Source organism: Sander vitreus, chromosome 6 (assembly GCF_031162955.1).
Source record: "Sander vitreus isolate 19-12246 chromosome 6, sanVit1, whole genome shotgun sequence".
Lineage (NCBI taxonomy): Eukaryota > Metazoa > Chordata > Actinopteri > Perciformes > Percidae > Sander > Sander vitreus.
The window spans coordinates 16124048-16142982 of record NC_135860.1 but is presented as its reverse complement, the minus strand read 5'-3'; the positions used below and the strand labels follow the sequence as shown (position 1 = coordinate 16142982).

The following is an 18935-nucleotide window of genomic DNA, read 5'->3' as shown; positions in this document are numbered from 1 at the left end:
CTCCACTAAGCATTGTGGCACCATCACCGAGGCAAGAAGCAAACAGCTCGGCAGCAGCCAATCAGCGGGGTGGTTTCTCTTCAGCATCTCGGAGGGACTGAACACTCGGTCAGACTCAGCTCAGGCAGCAGGCAAGAAAGGGATTTCAAGACTCCGCGACGCGCAATTATGGTTTTGTGACAAGGAGGTGGAGGATTGCAGCACAAGGTGATTCAAACTAAATTTAGCATTATTTCTCGCCTGTTTTGGCTCACGGTAGACATGCATGATTTCACAATATGAAAAATTAAGAATTCGATGACTGTATGCCAGCCCACACAAATTCAGGTGATTCCCGAAGGTGCTTTTTGTTTTGTTGTAACGTCTCTGCATGCTTCCTGTAGCCCACACTGAATTTGCAACATATGATGCCTTTAAAACTCCAGCATGCTCCACACTTACATTTCAATGGGCCTATAGGCTATGCCATGTTCTGCCGAAATACATTAAGGGCTGACAATAACAAACTGATTACGTGGACTCTGTGTGAATCTGGCATTTGCAAGTTTATGTAACATGTTTCCCTCAGACACACCGGTTTCAGCAACAGCTGCAGCCATGTCCAGTAACATAAACCCAAGCTTTCGCCTCTGTTTATCTTTAAAACGCGGGCAATGAGAGCCAGAGAAAGGATTCTCCAATAAGCACCGTTTATTGGTCATAAATAATGATTGACAATGCATTTGGCCTGTGGCTGCAGCCTTCATGCCAAGCTGCTGGGTTACATATACAGGTAGTTACATAATTATGCACGAAAAAAGAAGTAGGCCTATGTCCTCTTTTATTAGCTTCCTGATTCTCTGTGAGTGGAGCTTTCTTAGGGCTAATAAATGGAGTAGGAGGCCATTCAAAGATGGAATGTAGTATGTTTATTCCTTTTTAGCAGGGGCTTTTCTAGGACTGGAGGACTTTGGGGGTTTAGCCCAGACCTCTGTAGGAGTGCCCAGGGGGATCCTCCCCTGGAATGTTTTGTTTTTTTCATAAACAAGCTCTATTTTGATGCTTTTTAATGCACTCTGGCACCTTATTTACATTCAAAGTACATAACATTTAAAAATTGATGTGTTAAAACTTTTAGTATTTGTTAGCAATTAGTATTGAGTAGAAACACTTAAAACACGTACTGACTAGAGCTTGAAACAGTTCAATGTATAGGCCTATGTTAACAGTGGTGGAATGCAGTACATACATTACTTCAAAAAATGTAAATAAAAATATTTCCATGTTATGTTACTTTATACTTCTACTCCACTACATCTAAGAGGGAAATATTGTACGTGTTAATCCACTACATTTATTTGACAGCTTTAGTTACTTTGCAGATCAGGTTATTTATACAACACATAAATCAACTAATAAACGTACTGTATTGTAACTACTCAGCCATATATGAAGTAGTTAAAATGAGTTCCCCCTTTACCAGCTGCAACGTTTAAGTGATTAACATAAATCCATCACTTATCATTGGAGCCACACCATGACGTTATGACATGTGAGGTTTGTGAAATAAAATTAAACGCCACCTACAATTATGATTTTTTTTACCCTTCCTTCTCTTTTTAAAAAGTCTAGTTCCAGAGTTGTTTTTTTACCTAGACCAGTACGCTCTGTCATTTTCCTCTACTCTTCCTGCTATACTGTAACTTGTTTCACTCAGCACTGACCGTCAGCCACACACACACACACACACACACACACACACACACACACACACACACACACATGCACAGTTAGTAGGAGATCTGCATTTATTTTGACAGGCTGTTATGTTACTAAGACTATCGCACATTCACACACATTACGTTCTATGTCGAGCTTCACAGGTGCGCTCTCTCTCTTTTTTGCGCTCACTTAATTGCACGCATATAGCTTGTATATAATTTTTTTTAAGAACCCGGACAATTCATGAAACATTCGGGGCTGTAGCGAATTCGGACGCCCAGGCCTAGCGACGCCACTGCTTCTAAATGAAAATATGATTTTGTAGCTATGTTCTGGCCATAGGTTGAATTAGGTATACATGAGAAGAAGACACAGTCACTGACTTTGTCCCAGATTTCACTGTTGTAGGTTTCATTGCATTGGTCCAAGAGCCTTTGGGTTCTGTCACAAACAATAGACCTCAGAGTGTAAATTACCCTATTTTGTTTGTGATGACTCAAATTCAGGTCAGGTTTACAAAATGAAGGGATTGCTTTTGGGCAAACTGAAGTGTTGTAGTCCGACAGCATTTTCTTTACTACAGTACACAAAACCAAAGGACACATTTTTTCTTCCACATTGATCTTAACAATATAGGGAATAGTTATTATGTGTTTCGCTGTGGTTTATCTTCCGTGTGTGTGGCTGCTGGCAGAAGAAATAGTTGTAACAGAGACACTAGATGGCATTTCCATAACATTACAAATACTTTACAATGAGTTATCTTAATTAATTAAGTGAGACATTATACAACACATCTGGCTTCTAGAAATGTTAAACTGACACAGAACTAAATTGCTGTTGGCTCAACAGGCCTCTCTCCATCTGAGCCATGTCAAGGACACTTATGTTCACAAATGTGGGGTTGCATAAGGACCCCCGTTCTGTCTTTACACTGCTTTATACCTCTATTTGGCTTGCTACTGTTGCCAACAATAACTACTGTAGCTTGTTTCAAACATCTTGTTTTTCAACCACACAATGCTTGCCAAGATCTTTGACTCACACAGAGCAGTTAAAGGGGAGGCGAGGACTTACAGAGCGTGGTGGTGACCTCAGACCCGGGCTGCAGCATGCTGATGTCATACCCTCTCTCCTTATCTTTGGGGGGGGGGGAGAGTGAGGGTGGGGGACTGTGGCCGAACTAGGAAATGGTTAAGAAGTTGTATTTAGTGGTGTCATATGGTGCAGTCTTGAAACAATGTTGAGACAATGTTAAAGGATAGGGCTTCCATTTTATTTGTTTATCTCATCAAATTCCATGAAAAGACCAAAACCAACTATGTTTGTCCAGTTCTCACGGTTTGTCAACTGACATGTGACATTGCTTCATTTTTCAAAAAGGTGCTAAATAATTTCCTAAAACAGACAGGCACTGTAATTTTTAATAAATGTTACTCAAACATGAGTAAATAGGGCATTTATTGGGGACTATTTTCAGCCGCGGAGTAATACACACTTGCACTAGTCTCTAGGTGCACTAGACTGATTTTGCTCAATAAGTTTGTGGTGTCTTGTAATCCCATGTGGGATGGGCCAAATGTTTGGCATGACACAGAAATAAAATTAAACTAACTAACTAACTATATTATTAGTTATATATATTTTTTAAGTAATAAATAATTTTAAATTTGTTCATTTTTTATTAGATAGTTTACAGTGGACATGCAGAGAGGGGGATGACATGGTACACATCTTAAACCACAATGAACTCCACTAACGGTGTATGTGGGATTTTATGTCAAAATAAACTACAATGCTCATGTTCATTGTAATGAAGGGACATGTAACCCAGTGCAACAGTGTGTGGTTCATTAAGGCTAACTAAAAAAAATCAATAAATCAATAATTTGGTCTATAAAACATCCAAAAAAACAGTTTAACATGTCTTTCCCTATTTCCTCGAGACCAATGTGAGGTCATCAAATGTCTTGTTTTGTTTGGCCAACAAAATCCCAAAACATCATTCATTCATCAAATTTGAGGAGCTTGAACCATCAAATGCTTGCCATTTTTGCTTGAAAGATGACAGATGATGAGACAAAAGTTGCCAATTCATTTTCTGTCAATCAAATACTCTATTAATTGACTAATCATTGCAGCTCTATGGCTCACTGATGTGTTTAATAGTTTTAGGCCTATAATGGGGGTATGGCACAGAGGATAGTCACTAGTATACGTAGTAAAAAGCTGGCAGACATGGTGTACTATTATGGAGATCAGTCTTGAGCACACCGTGGGGCTTCAGTGGTCTCTGTTTTACCTTTTGATTGACTGACACCGTCACATTACTGAGCAGCTGCCTGGAAAGGACACTGATAGATAGAAAGCAGATGGGATCTCTGCATGCCCACTGACCACGATGGAGGAGTAGGCGTCTGTTAAACACTCCTCTCACACACACACACACACACACACACACACACACACACACACACACATACACGCTTGCATCACTCTGATAACAGTGTCATCATTTTGTGAGTTAAACACCATTTGCCAAACTAACATTTAAAACAATTTTTTTTTTGGTATTTCAGTCTGCATGTTGTCTACTGGCTGATCTCCTCCCTTGAGAATGAATAGAATGTTCCAGCCATGGCTGTGTATTGTTGCTATGAATAGATGCAGTTCAAAATGGGTCAATTTATGGTTAAAGCACTCATCTGTGCAATGTATTGCCAGAAGGCGAGTGTATGTAAGCATGCTGTCATCCAGTCACAGATTTGTCTCTGGAGATCTGCCCTTAACCAAACGGCTTCTCGTTGTGGCAAAGTGGGGCAGAAAAAAAGGCACAGGAAAAAACTGTTCTACGATGATGGTGAGCAATGATGGTGAGCGATTATGTATCAGAGTAGGAATTTGGCACAGTACAGCTTCCCAGCACCAAATGGTCTCTATACATTGTCTATACAGTTTTTAATGATACAATTAAAAAAGCTCTTTGAGAGAACTACATTTCCTTTCATCTCAGTATGTGTTCTACTTCAGGCCACTGAACTGTGCTAATGACCTCTCTCTCATGTATTTAAACATTAAGTGGTTTGAGGAGGCCTGTTGTACTGAGGACTTGGACACTTGAAACCACTGACTATGAATTGGATGAGGAGAGTAAAAAGATTCCTTTGTTTCACATTGATTTAGCTGCTGTCATTAAAGCACAAAGGAAAACACACTGCAAGTAGCTACTCTATTTGAAAGGATGTGGATCCCCACTGAAAGTAAAGTTAATAATAATGGAACATCAGTGTGGGCATTATAGGAACATACAAAGCAGATATTACTCTGCTTTGTGTTTCCATGTCATGTTATTATGTAGGTAGGTAATTGTAATAAAATTTTTCTTTCTTTTGCATTACAGTATAATTCTTTTGATTATAAATTAGTAAACCCCTCCACATAAACATAACTGTACTTGATTAAAAAAAATGTGTGATCTAAATAGAGTGTGATGTAATAAGAGCTTAAACACTTGATAAATTGATTAGTCCATGGACAGAAAATGAATTGCCAACAATTTTAATAATCAATGAATTGTTTGTCTATTTTCATGCAAACATGCCAAATATTCTCAGGTTCCAGCCACTCAAATGTCATGATTCGCAGCTTCTCTGTTTTATATTGTCTACAATTGAATATCTTTTGAGTATTTGACTGTTGGTCAACATTTTATAGACTAAAGAACCCCACTGATTAGTTATTATTTAAAGTAATTGTTACTTTACTAGCCCTTGATATCATTGAATCAGTTCCATGAAAAAAACATAATTTTTAAAGTAGCGCTATATAATGGCATCAATCTCCCAATGTGTCCTTTTCCCAAGTATGTGATGGTTATAAGGGCTGCATTAAATACATTTTAAATAACATTTGAGCTTGGCTTAACATGTTTTTTTCTTTATTTTTATTTTCTTAGTGTAGAGTATGCTACTATGGATTAGTACAGCAAATGGATTTAGATTTTCCAAAACTCCTTTGTGGTGATATGTAAATATGTTTTACATTTGGACTTTATCGGTGGTATGTAGGCCTATACTTGAGAAATAAAACATTGAGGCTTCAACAGCGTCAATAACTCTATCTGGATTGTCTTGGCCTGACGCCTCAATGACATAGGACTACAAAACCCCATGCCATCAATAGTGGTACTCTGCGATGTCACCATGCGTGTATGTGTGAAGAAATGGGCCTGGGTCAGACAGAAGCCAAATTGGACAATGGGTTCCCAGTGTCTGTTGCTCTGAATGCCATTATTCATAGACATTAATAATCTCTTCTTTTCCCCCATAGAATGGACATTCTGATTATAATGGCTTTATGCAGTTTCAATCTTGGAACTGTTGTACTAATTTAAGTGTCAACTGTACTTAGAAAGGTCACATTTGTAATTGTTGGTCACAGGGTCGTGGAAACAAAACCCTTCGCTTTACATGGTGCCACTGGGGGTGAGTGAAAGCACTTTATTGGTGACTTGGTGGACTTGCTTGAAACTTTGCTAGCTGGAGCAGACAGTTTGGTCCACGGGACACATCATCTCTCTCTGGTTTACATCTTGTTTTAAGTGTAATTACTGGTTTTAGAGACTTTGTTGGGGTGTACTTTGCCATGGCAACACACTTCCTTTAAGGATGCTGAGCTAAGTATGGGAACAGCTGAAAGGTGAGCAGACCACCATCACTTGCTGCAAATATAGATCAGGGTTATATTTTCTAAATATAAAAATAGGCTTTTTTGTATGGCAGTAATGTGACCTTAATGAATAATGACTAATATAAGCATTTCAGATGTGGTTCAAGTGTGAGGCTGAGTTAAGAAGGTTAAATGTCTCTGCTCTGTACATAGATATGCAGGTCAGGATGATGTCAGACTGAATTAAATCATCTGAAGCAAGAGAGGGAAGCAAAGTCTTTGCTCAGCATGCAAATCCAATAACTAACACACATATGTTATCTGGAAGTCATTTGGTGTTAATGATGAAGAGGATTTTGTTCTTGTTCCTTTTTAAGCTGTAGTTATTCCCTCCACTCTGAAGGTTTACTTTTAATGTAGCTTAGTCTGTGTGTGTGTGTGTGTGGGTGTTAGACTGGTTTAGACATTAGGTCATAAATAATTGTTATTATTGGAGCATGATTAAAGAGTGACGAGGACAAGAGTGGAATATTGTACTTTTTATTGAGCTGTGGTAATTGTTTTAATTTGTATTCTTTTTTTTATTATGCCTTCCACTTTCTGGCATTCACATATGTACAGACACGTCCTCTCACAATATTCACCTCCATTCTCATCTTTTCCGCAGCACAAAGAGAAAACAAAAGTCAGCTAATCCAAGCACTGCACAGAAGGAACCAAATTCCTGCACAAGCATGGCAAACCAGAAGTAAGTTTTTAGAAGTCATGTTATGAGCCTTCACCTCACATTTTGTGTCTCTTGGTTCTTGACTTGTGCACCTTTTAAATTCCACAGAGCTCTATTTATATTCTTCACCTCTGCGCCAGAAAACGCAAGACATCTGCCCATTCAAAGGCAGTGTGAGCACAGAAACACACCTCTGGAAAGTCTAATTGTGCCTATAACACAGAAGTACCTCACAAAAAAGGGACAGCCAAAGACAAATTAGCAAGCTGTGTCTCAACCTGCACTTACATTCTGCAGAAGAGTTTGTCCGTTGGGAAGTCTTGCAGAACAGGGTTAGATTAGATGTATCGCTGCCAAAAAAAAGACTTTTTTTCTCCTTGGTGTACAGGCTGTGATGAAATGTCCTTTTCTCTTGCATGTGTTGATTTTGATCAATTCCACAAGCTTTTCCTGTAAATCTTGATAAGAACAATTTAATGTTGTTACTTGATATACAGCCAATAGGACCTCTTGTATTCTGTTTATTCAGCATGGACTACATGTTCTAGCATGTACACCTCTTACATCACATGGACGTTCAAATTATGTTATATTTTTCCCCCTTCAGAGACAACATAGACGACTTCAAAGTCCAGACAGCCAAGCATCCTAACATGGGCTTGGCCCCTTTACGGCCGCACAGTGAACAGTCTAAAGACCGGTTGTCCAAGAGGCTTTCAACTGAGTCTAATGGGACCAGTGAAGGAGGTGTGGGCTCGTCCACACCAGTGGAGGTGACTGCTTTGGAGGAGTCTTTTCGCCGCTTTGCTATCCACGGTGACACTCGCGCTACCGGCAAGGACATGCACGGAAAGAACTGGTCCAAGCTCTGCAAGGACTGTGGCGTGATTGACGGCAAGAACATCACCCTCACTGATGTGGACATCGTCTTCAGCAAAGTCAAGTAAGAAAGGCAATTTAAGCCTATTTGAGCTGCCTTTCATTGTCTAAAGGTCTGTTAATCTTCCAACATCAGAGCCAGAGTCTTGTAACAGGCATGCCATTACAGGATTCTTTTACAACATAGTGTAACTGTTGCAGCTGCAGAGATGACTACAGGCTTAGTCACCCAGATCAGCATCCCCAAAAGGCCACTAAAGTGGTTTGAACATGGTAGCATTGTGGTTGTTAAGAACACAGAAGTAGAGAGGGAAACTGGTTCTGGACTGCACTGTAGGAACGTTTTTATTCTATTTCCTAAGTGCTCAGAATTAAATCATTGGCATGGTCTTTAGCACAAGTAAAACAGGCACCAACCTTATTTATAACACCTAATTAAGGTGTCAACTGTTTCATTAGTGTCTGCACTAACGAAACATTAAGCAAACAATGTTTGTCAAACTAAAATTAGCGTAAGCATTAATGAGACAACTCTACGGTAAATATTTTTGTAGTTATTAAATTCCGTGTTTTCAGGCAGTGTTTTGGAAGATGCCTTTCTTTCTTAAATTAAATTGGCTCTGCTGAAGCTGTCCATCAGAAGCAGCAGGCAGAGCAAGAGGCCAGGATGGCTCATCCTGTATCTCCTTGGGCCAGATTGATTCATCCTTTACTGCCTGATTTAAGTGAAGTAGAATCTAATAATAAGCTGTGACCTGAATATTATTTAGCCAAAGAATAAAGGCATTTTATCCATGTAGCTGTGCTTAGGTTTAACTAGGGTTTTGAGTGTATTTGGGCTGATAACACATTGACAGATGAGTGCAGATATTTTCCACACCACATTAAGTGTTGGTATTGTTATAGTATTGGCCACATACAGTAAGGTGACATAGAAGAAAGCTGGTGTAGAAAAGGACAGGGCTTTTACAATGTGGGTTTGTATGTTTTTTGCGCATGATTATTTCATTCATACACAAAGCAGCTTTGAATATTTTTTTACCTGGTTGAATGTTATGAATGAATATTATTCTGCTAGACAGCACTAGAATAGAAGAGTATGTCTTGCAGCCTCTCATCATGAAGTCTTGCTTCAGGAGTGAGAATCTCACATTGATTTAGTGTATTTTCCATCTTCTGCTGGTGTGTAACCATCTCAGTTCAGTCTCAGTCACTTTGTGTACACACTTATATACAGGAGATTCCAAAATGGTATTAAGTGTGTTTTCAGTTTGAAACAGTTTATTCTTGTCTTTATAACAAAAGAGTGTTAAAAAAAAGCAGCTCCAGGACTATTGAAATCCTAAAAACTTACTGACTACTATTACACACATACAGTACAGTGGAAACTAAAATGGCTATATTTTTTAATTTCTATTTTTTGCATATCATGTAGAAAGATATTTGAAGGTATTCGAAATAAAGTATTCTATATATTTGACTATATTTAAAGTAGATAATCAGATAGATTATCCAAGTCCATAGCATTTCTTGTTTCAACATCTTGTAACAACCCCCACAGTCATTACCCATGCTTCAAAATATTTTAAATAACATTTGACTGCAGGATATAACAATGCAGAATACAATATGCAGACTAAATCATAAAAATGAGTACTTGTAGTTTTCACGTATTCATGCTTGGCATTACTTTTGCACTTAATGTACATTCTCACTTCTTACAATAAACTTGACAAATGTTCTTACATTTGTAAAGCAAAAGAAGTATCTTTGTTTTTCAGGACCGTGAGTCACCTACATCAACGCCTTCACTGTTGGCGTGGCAATGGGTGGACATGTTTACGGCACATTTTCTTGGCAAGATTAGAGCCACCTATAAAGTGAACTGTGGGATTTAAAGTTGTGTACATCCTGCTCCATTGGTGAGCAATATTTAGAAATGTGCAAACAATATGGTGCAACCACAGATTTGCATGTCATACATGCTTTTTGTAGTGAATCTGTGCAATGTTGTATACATTAGGTCCTTGAATGTGAGTTTGCAGGCTCTGTCGTCTGAGCCTCACAGGTTCTAATCAGGGTCCCAGATAGTCCAGCATGCACTTTGAACCACAGCTGTGTTCAAAATGCACAGGATAGTACAGTAAAATCCAAACAAAGCGTGTGGTGTGTGAACCTTTCAGAGCCAGCCACAGGATAAAAAGCGGTACAGACTGGGAGAAGGGCTCATTTTCATGTGGTTTCTGACTCCAGGCGTGACTGAGCCGGGCAGGGCTGCCATGCCAGAGATGCAGATCTCTACTTTCCCTTTAATCAGTGTCAAAGCTCTTTGCTTGCACACGAAAAATTAAACATCTTAATGAGCACTGGCTAATCACAGTATGGCTGAATGAATCCATATTTATTGTGGGTATGGAGGTTTGCTGTGCTGTCTGCCTGCTTGGAGCCAAAACACCACCAGCATAAACTATGGATGAGGTAGAAATCTGGTGTGGACTAATTAATTAAGAGTATGGTTTTACGGTGGCTTCATTTTCTAGGCTTTTGGTTATACTTCCTCATCACTGAACATGATTGTAGGCGGTGCAGGAGCATTTTAGCCTGAAACAGATTTAGCCAACTACTGTGTCAGATCCATATGGATCACGTACTGCAGATGGTTAAATATGTAAATAAACAGCAGGTCATCTACCGCAGTATCCCGAAATAAAATAAAGCTCCACTCGCCCTCTAACCTTTGTCCTTCTTAACCTTATCGCAGTCTTCTCAGATTGTGATTTGCTGTTTATTTACACAGCTTAACCATTTATATACTTTGGGGAATTGAATAGCTCAGTGTGGGGAGATCTGCAGAGGACACATAGTTATCTTCCTCGGACAAAAACGGCAGTTTCCCTTCTGACAGCATGGAACAGGCGCTGAGGAGTGGATGTTCAACACTTATGGATCGCCCAAACAAAACCACTCACTGGATGAGTCAAATTAATAATAAACCCTAACATCCCTGTTTACTTTAGCTTGTTGCTATGACAGCAGGTTGCCCAGGAAGACTGTGGGCTTTATAGGCTGTTGTTTAGGTGATTTGTCACCACGGCAATGGCTGTTTGTATTTGTGTTACTAGGCACTTTTTACATGGAAGTGAAACACACACATGACCAGTTAAACAACTGGAGTACTCTTGGAAGGAGAATGATTGATGATGATGACCTGTGGTATGGTTATCTTAAAAATAAGAATACAGGGATTCAACAGATCTAAATGTCCCTAGCTGCAATGAATCAGGCCTATACAGCCGAACTATACAGCTGCACACAATATGATACATGATATGAAGAGACAGTCATATATACAGCGTACAGAGGTGTGTATGTGTGTGTGTATGGGGGGTTGCTCAGACAACTGGGAGACAAGATCCAAACAGGGAACGTTTTCTTATTGTTTATCTCAGCAGGATACCATCTCCATGATGTGTCTAACATCTGCCATGTTGAAGTGATCACACATGGCTCTGTGTACACTACTCTCTGCTCTCATTTTAAGCTTTCAAACTTCAATGAGAGGCTGTAGAAAAGCTGATAAAGCAAGCCTAAATACAGCGTTTCTGTCCCTGGAGACAATTGAGCAGATACATTTTTTGCAGTGTTTTTATGTGCTATACTGTGACATAAGCTTTCTTTCGTCCTCCATTTCAGGAAGAAATCCTGTCGCACCATCACATATGACGAGTTCAAGGTTGCACTTGCAGAGCTGGCCAGGAAGAAATATAAAGAAAGGACTGGAGAGGAGGCTGAGGCAGAGGTCTTCAAACTGATTGAGGGGAAGACACCTGTCATCGCAGGAGTCACGGTAAGAATCAAAGCGTGAAAATTACTGACTTTTTATACCAGCAATCACAGAATAAACTCAAAACGTTTTCTAAACTTCCTGGCAGAGAGCCGTGGCTTCCCCAACAGTGAGCCGTCTTACGGACCCCACCAAGTTTACAGGGTCACACAAGGAGCGTTTTGATGACACTGGTCGCGGGAAGGGTAAGGCAGGACGAGTGGATATGGTTGACACTTCTGGATACGTCTCGGGGTACAAACATCGAGGGACATACGAAAAGAAAGTGAATAAATAAACCTTACCGTGGGCAAACGCACGTGAGGGCGAGGATAAGGAAATAGACATTTGATCAACTACTATGATACTTTTCTATTAAGAGTACTCAAAGAAAGCACAAAGGAATAGGATTTCATATATTTTTCCCACCCATCAATTTTGTGTGTGTGTGTGTGTGTGTGTGTGTGTGTGAGAGAGGTTTTTGAGTTCCTCTCTTTTAGAAGTGTGAGAACTGGAAAACTGTTTACATCTATTTTTACAAAGTCATCACCAGCTGGTACATTCCTGTATGATAGCAAGTTACTGCCAAACACTGAAGAGAACAAACGAGAGAAAACTGCTATGCTATGAATACTGAAGCTTTGTTGTAACGATAGGGCCTTATATTTATTGTGCACAATGAACATGCCAAGAAAAACAAACGTGGGACAACAGTTTGATGAATTAACATTGCACTTTTTAATGGAAACTTTCAAATCCCATACACACATATATATATATACACATATATATATATATATATATATATACATACACACACACATACACACACACTGTATATCAGATTTGCAGTTTCAATGAGAATTAGCACATTTGTGACACGTTCTTCTTTTGAAATCTTAAACTGTTCCACTCTTCAGTGTTAATTGTCTGTCTGCCATCCCCACTTGTCAACTGTTATTAAGTCTTAAAAAAATCTGCTGTTCATTTTTTTTGTAAGCTCACACTGTCATTTTAAGAATTTGCCTTCAGCTCAAACCAAGAAAATATATTAAGGGTTTTGTCAACTTGTATTAATGTTTTTGTTGCAAAATGCAGTGTAGTTAACTGACTGAACGTTTTTTTTTTACCTCTGTGATATCTTCTTACTTATGTGAATATGTAAAACATAAAAATTCCTACCATGCAAACCTTTTAAATATGCCTGCTTATAACACTAAAACAAATACAATAGGAGTCTTGGAGAATCCATTTTCTCCTACAATGTTGTCATTCAGACCACAAACCATTTTGCTAACATGCATTTTGAATTTTAAGTTGTTGAAATTCAGCTGAAGGAAGCTCTAACCACAGTAGATGAGCTCAGTTGTACAAGATTGTATTTTTAACATTTTACTACTTCCTCATGATTTCTATACAGTAGTTCTAATATATTTGTGGTAAGATTGTGTATATTCTAAAATGTTATAGCCCCATGACTTAATTTATGTTGTTTTTATGTATTGCTGTACTTTGTGCATGTTTATGTATATTGCATTTGATTCAGAAGCATATAGATGACAGTAGGAGTTTGTCATATCTAATCTGAGCTGCTGTGAGGACAGACTACTGGACAGACTTAAATATTTTCTTGCTAAAAATTGCGGGATCATGATGAAAAATCTTGTATTGCTTGAAATCAATATGTATCAACTTGTACATACAAAGTCAACTATGTTCCAATGCTATTCGAAGCAGCAGGGTTTTACTGTTGTATCCTTACAAATTAGATAAAAAGGGAAAATTGCAAACAAGTAATATACTTTTGTAGAATATTTTTCCAACATAGTGACAGTGTCACACACTACCTGTAGCCTCAGCTGATGAAGAATCATGCATCAAGTGCAAAACTCGCAGCTATCAGTGTGTTAGTTTTCATTTGCTGCAGTAGCTTGATCTGTTCTCTGTGCTTAATGCCAAATACTGTGCACCTTTAATGTAGAGGAACATATTGTCTTATTTGTTTTTTTTTCAAATAACTTTTAATGTACTATTGTGCCCTGGTGCATGCAGTGTGTTTTTGTTCTTGCTCTTTAGACCTCTTAATGTGTGTTCATGATTTGTAGTGCATTACTTAAAAATAAAAACAAAGTATAGGGTGTCAGTCAAAACACAATGTTTTAAGTTATTATGACTGTGAAACTCCCCAGCACAGCCCTGTAACATTCACATAAAAACAAAAGCTAGTCAGTTTATGTAGTAGTAGCACCTGCATCTTTGCCAGGTCTTGCATTAGTGTTAGGGAGAGGAAAGTGCATGTGCGTGTTTGTGTAGCTCTCCAGCCCGAAGGCAGAGGTATAAATAAAGTCACAGTGCAGCTGGAATCTAGACGCATTCATTCCACTGGCACCAAAGCCGATGGAGACGTAAGTGACCTAAAAAAAAACTAAAAAAAACGAGAGAAAGCAGCTAAGAGAGACACAATCTTGCCACTGATCCAGGAAATACATTATGACCTTCTCACTAACATCCCCCCCCCCTTAATATCATTTAACATAACAGCTCTGTCACACACTTATACACAAGCGTACTTGAATGAATTGCTTTTCCCCGTTATGGTTTACATCAAGCAAACAGAGCCTATACAGATTGTTTAAAAGGGCTAGGAACTTAAAACATACAGAAAATAAATGTACACTGCAGTGACAAAGTAAAAATGATCAAAAACAATCTGTAGCTGCTGGGCCTCTTGCAGCAAACGCAACGCCAATATGACGCTCGGCATAGTCTTGCTTTGATATTTTTATCCCAGTGTGCATCATTTAAATTACTTTTTAAAGTTCCCCACTTCCCTTCAGCTCAGCTAGCAAACACTTGTTGGTAGCCACCAGGGACCTGCAGTACAGACAGACACAGATCACAAAGTAGGGCTGGTTTAAGGTGTGAGTACATCATTGTTGTGGGTTTGTGAGTACAGCAAAACCAAGTGTCAACAATAAGATGGCAGCATCTTCTTACCTGTGGCTTTCTTGCAGCATATTTGACAAATCCTTGACTTTCTCGGCCTCCAGCACTTTCTCCCTCAACCCCTCGATCTCTTTCCTCAGCTCTTCCACTTCTGTCTGAGCCTCTAAGGATGTAGGCACAGATGGTGAAAGTTTGTAAGAAAAAAAAACGGCAAAATGATCTTGTATGTGTCTCCCACTGGCATTCACACACCCACCTTTAATCTGAGTGATAGGTGAACTTTTCATCATAGTCTTGAGATACTGTCGTTCTAACTTGATGAGCTGTTTTTGTAGAGCAACATTTTCCTCCAAGACAATCCTCAGCTGCTCATTTAGTTTGCCCTGTGTTCGAGTAAAGACAGTGTGCTCATCGAAACCATTAAGGCCTCCTAAAGCCCAACATTGTTTTCTAGTGCTGAATCCACTCACAACTGCACTGCGAGCTTCCTCCAGCTGAGCGGAGAGGTTACGGACTTCAGTTTTGTGCTCTTCCTCCTGTGCAGCTGCTTGAAAGCTCAGTGCATCAGCTTCCCGTCTTAAGGTCCTGACCTCAGCCTCCCTACTGGAAACATCGTTTTCCATCATAGAAAGGATCTGGACTGCGTGAGCTAGAACCAAAAATAGAAATGATGAGAGGACGTTCATTATCTTCAGGCTCCTATAATCAGATCCCACATTCCCCAAACCAAACTCACACAGGAAGTTGTTGTTATGATGCAGTGATCTCTCTCCCATCCAGTGTTTGTCCACGAGGTTGAGGAGCATCTCCAGGGGCTTCCTATAACTACCCTGGGAGGTGAGATAGGAGATAAGTTGAAATGAGAAAAGAAACAACCTCAAATATGAAAAGCTTCAGTATGTGAAATAGTAATTCACTTCTCACCCTTTTTTTCTTCTCCCCCTGCTGCAGCAGGCTGGAGCCCCCTTCTTTCTTGTTGAAGCTAGAGTAGGTTAGTCTCGGAGGATGTAAAAGGGGGTTGGAGGGGTCAGACAAATTCAAACCAGGACGACGTGGACTGGGAGGCCGGATATTAAGTAATGAGGAACTATGACGAAGACTTTGATCTGGAAAAATGTTGAAAACACACCTTCAACAACATGCCAAGAAAGTGTATGTGTGTATTAACGTCTTACAAATGACTTTATCAAGTACAGACATTGTTCTTACCAGGATTAGGGGTATAATGTCCCTTAGCTGCATGTCTGATTTGTTTGGGGAAGTCCTTTTGCTTTTGTTTTCCAGGCACAGGTCTGCATTTCTCTACATAGGGGCCAAAGGACACCTTTGGTCTTTCAGTCACTTTTAATGAGGTAGAACTTCTTTTATGAGATGGTTCTTTCATGTGTGGCACTTTGGACACTGTGTTATCTGGTCAAATAACAAATGACATAATCAAACACTGATATTTATTTACCTTCCATGTTCATGATTAAAAATAAATAAGAATTGGATTCTGTCTCCACCTGGTGGAAACGGCAGGACAATGGTCTGGGTGCAACTGGGATTTAGTTCCCTTTATTTATCGTTTATCTTTATTTATGATTGTATCCTGTGTTCACCCAGCTCTGATTACCTATTCAAATCACCGAATCAAAATTACAGATTTTGATTACAATTACAAAAATGCCAATTGTTGATTAATCGCTCATTGGTCATGATTTATTTGATCCACATAAAGCTGGGACCAAATAAAAATAAATTACCATTGAACCACAAAGTCTTATTCTCATCATATCAACTGTTGCAATCTCCATCCTCCTAATACACCACTAGCATGCACTTGACTAACTCTACATCTCCAATAGACTCTCTGTACAGAGAGCTGCAAAAACTTACCATATTTTGTAGGGGGGTACCTCAGGATGGATTTAGCCGTTTCCTAAAATAAATAAATCAAGAGCACATGCAAAATATATATGATAATGTAAATGCACCACTCATAATATTGTTTAACCTACAGTGAAATAAAAAATCACCTGTTTTGGAGTAGAACTTCTCTGTTCTGTAAAATCCTTCGATTCGTCCTCTTTGGGTTCTGAGACAGAAGACAGTTTGAAATTGATAGAAGTTGAAAAAACAAAACATGGTTTGGTTTTGTTAAGATAATTAGCTTTTGGACTTTGACATCTTACCTTCTGCCTCCTTGTGAACTGAGTGGGACTGAGTTTCACTTTGGCCTCCATGATTCATCGCAACAAAATTCAACACAATATCCTCAGTGTCAGTCAGGAGAGAGAGCCTCTTGGTAAAGTCTTCAACTAAAGCCAGTCTCTGATCACTGCTTCTGAGAACCACAAGCAAGACAGTAAAGATACAACTCAAGCAAACAGGGAAAAGGAAGTTATTTTGATAATGGTAACTTTTAGTGGGTGTTTCTGTCACCTGGGGTTTCAACATTTTTGTCCTTTAAAAATCTACACTGAATATCTACACTTATCCGTATACGGCTGCTTTCTCTACACCTGAGTCGCTCCCCTTTTTGGACTTCATACAAAGCTTTTTTTGTCCTTCTTCATACTATTCAAGACCGAACAAACATCAAGTTCAGTTTAGTGTGTATTCCATGTTCTCAAGATCATTGGTAGATCTTCTATCAAGTCAAAGTTGAGCTGAAACACCTAAACTCAAGCATCTGACAAGCCGTGAAAATCATTGTACCTTTGGTCAGCAATTTGATTCAGAGATGAGCTCTTCTGCTGAGGTAGAAGGTCAGAGGAGAATTGCATTATGGCAGCTTTGCGCTCGGTGTCTCTGACTGAACAGCCATCTAGAAAGCAAGGGAGGACACTCAATTATGCTGAAAACTAACCTGCGATTAGCGCAATCTGGGCGACCTGGCTATATCTTACCTAGTTTGCGTAGGTTGGGCATGGCATGCACCAGACAAGGGCGGTATTGTGGGTAACTTTTGGTCAGAGGGTTGAGCCTGAGGTCCAGCTCTCTCAAAACTGGCAGCTTGTACAACACTTTCACCTCTTCAAGGGAAGGTATGCAGTTATAGTACAGGATGAGCCTTTCCAGCACTTTCAAATGTTGAACCCCCTAGGGAGAAAACAATAGTTTTAAATGGGGTCTGGCAACAGATACTATTAGTTCATAATAACGTATAACAAAAAGGAAGTTAAAAAAAGGGTTAACTGGACGTAAATGGTTGACCTCATACACTTTTAACATAATCATTTATTTAACACCTACAAACACGTTTACTGCTTTAAAACATGATCCAGAATTTAAACCTACCTCAACAAAGACGAGCGCATTGCAGGAGAGGTCCAAAGACTTCAGACGGACAAAGTTAATCAGTGCGTTTCCCAGATGTCTGATCTTCTCTTCATACGTCCCCGGGAGGCTCAGTGAGCGGACATCACCTGTTTAAAAAGTATAAAATATATATGTATAAATGAAGAGTGCACTGCATTATTCACTTCTGTTCTGGTGCTTTGGTTTGCAGCAGGTGACAGTTATTGCTGGTAGCTATGCTAGCTGTTAGCATAGCCCCCGATGCTAAGGCTTGGTAAAAGTAACTAGCTACAATTGTTTTACATAACAAAAGCTAAACGCTACTGCTTGACCCGTAATGTTAGCTGGTATTTACTCATATACAACGTTAGTATTAACATAACATACTATTACCCAGACAGGGATGTTTTAATTGTAATCTCTCCCGTATCCATTGCTCTGTTATCGTTGTCAAACACTCCGCCGCCATACTTTTTGAACTTTTGCTGCCTTCGGGTACTGTCGGAAAAAATCAAAAACGTCTATGTCTTTTCCATTGTATTACTGCTCCTAATATTTAACATTGCCTTTAATTCACATAGCCTGAACGCGGTCTTGCTTCCTATAATGAAAGCTTTATGTTTTTTATTAGTAACGTAGCGTTACATAGACTAAATGTATTTCAAGTACAAATGTATTTATAGAGCACCGCCTCATACAAAGCAAGTAAAACCGCTTTAGAGATTGATCAAACAGAATGAATCAATACTGTGATTCACAGAACATAAGTTAAACTCAGAACTCAAATTAATCCGCTTTGTCCAGTGCATACAGACAGTCTATCATGGTCCAGTGGAAGGTAGTCTCGCATAGCCAAACCTATCGCCACAGCGCTGTAAGTGGAAGGCTACATTTTGCGCTTTCTGCTGA

General features: G+C 39.3%; 2 protein-coding genes across 7 annotated transcripts; one reads left to right on the top strand and one right to left on the bottom strand.

Annotated features, from left to right (window-relative positions):
- Positions 1-14436, top strand: tppp (tubulin polymerization promoting protein). Its single transcript, XM_078253087.1, has 5 exons — positions 1-207; positions 7037-7117; positions 7704-8039; positions 11669-11822; positions 11908-14436. Exons 2-5 carry the CDS (start codon positions 7104-7106, stop codon positions 12094-12096), a joined length of 693 nt encoding a protein of 230 aa, XP_078109213.1. The 5' UTR covers positions 1-207; positions 7037-7103; the 3' UTR covers positions 12097-14436.
- cep72 (centrosomal protein 72) lies at positions 14434-18920 on the bottom strand. 6 transcript variants are annotated; one of them, XM_078253082.1, is made up of 14 exons: positions 18414-18920; positions 18027-18154; positions 17636-17828; positions 17445-17553; positions 16919-17070; positions 16763-16821; positions 16623-16665; positions 15954-16154; positions 15669-15850; positions 15481-15574; positions 15215-15393; positions 15001-15127; positions 14796-14907; positions 14434-14672 (listed from the first exon to the last, which is right to left on the bottom strand). In XM_078253082.1, exons 1-14 carry the CDS (start codon positions 18493-18495, stop codon positions 14612-14614), a joined length of 1722 nt encoding a protein of 573 aa, XP_078109208.1. In that variant the 5' UTR covers positions 18496-18920; the 3' UTR covers positions 14434-14611. The 6 variants fall into 6 exon arrangements, with proteins under 6 accessions (XP_078109208.1, XP_078109209.1, XP_078109206.1 ...); XM_078253083.1 differs by having other exon boundaries at positions 18420-18919; XM_078253080.1 differs by having other exon boundaries at positions 15001-15393; positions 16919-17067; positions 18414-18919.
- Positions 18921-18935: the final 15 nt, after the last annotated feature.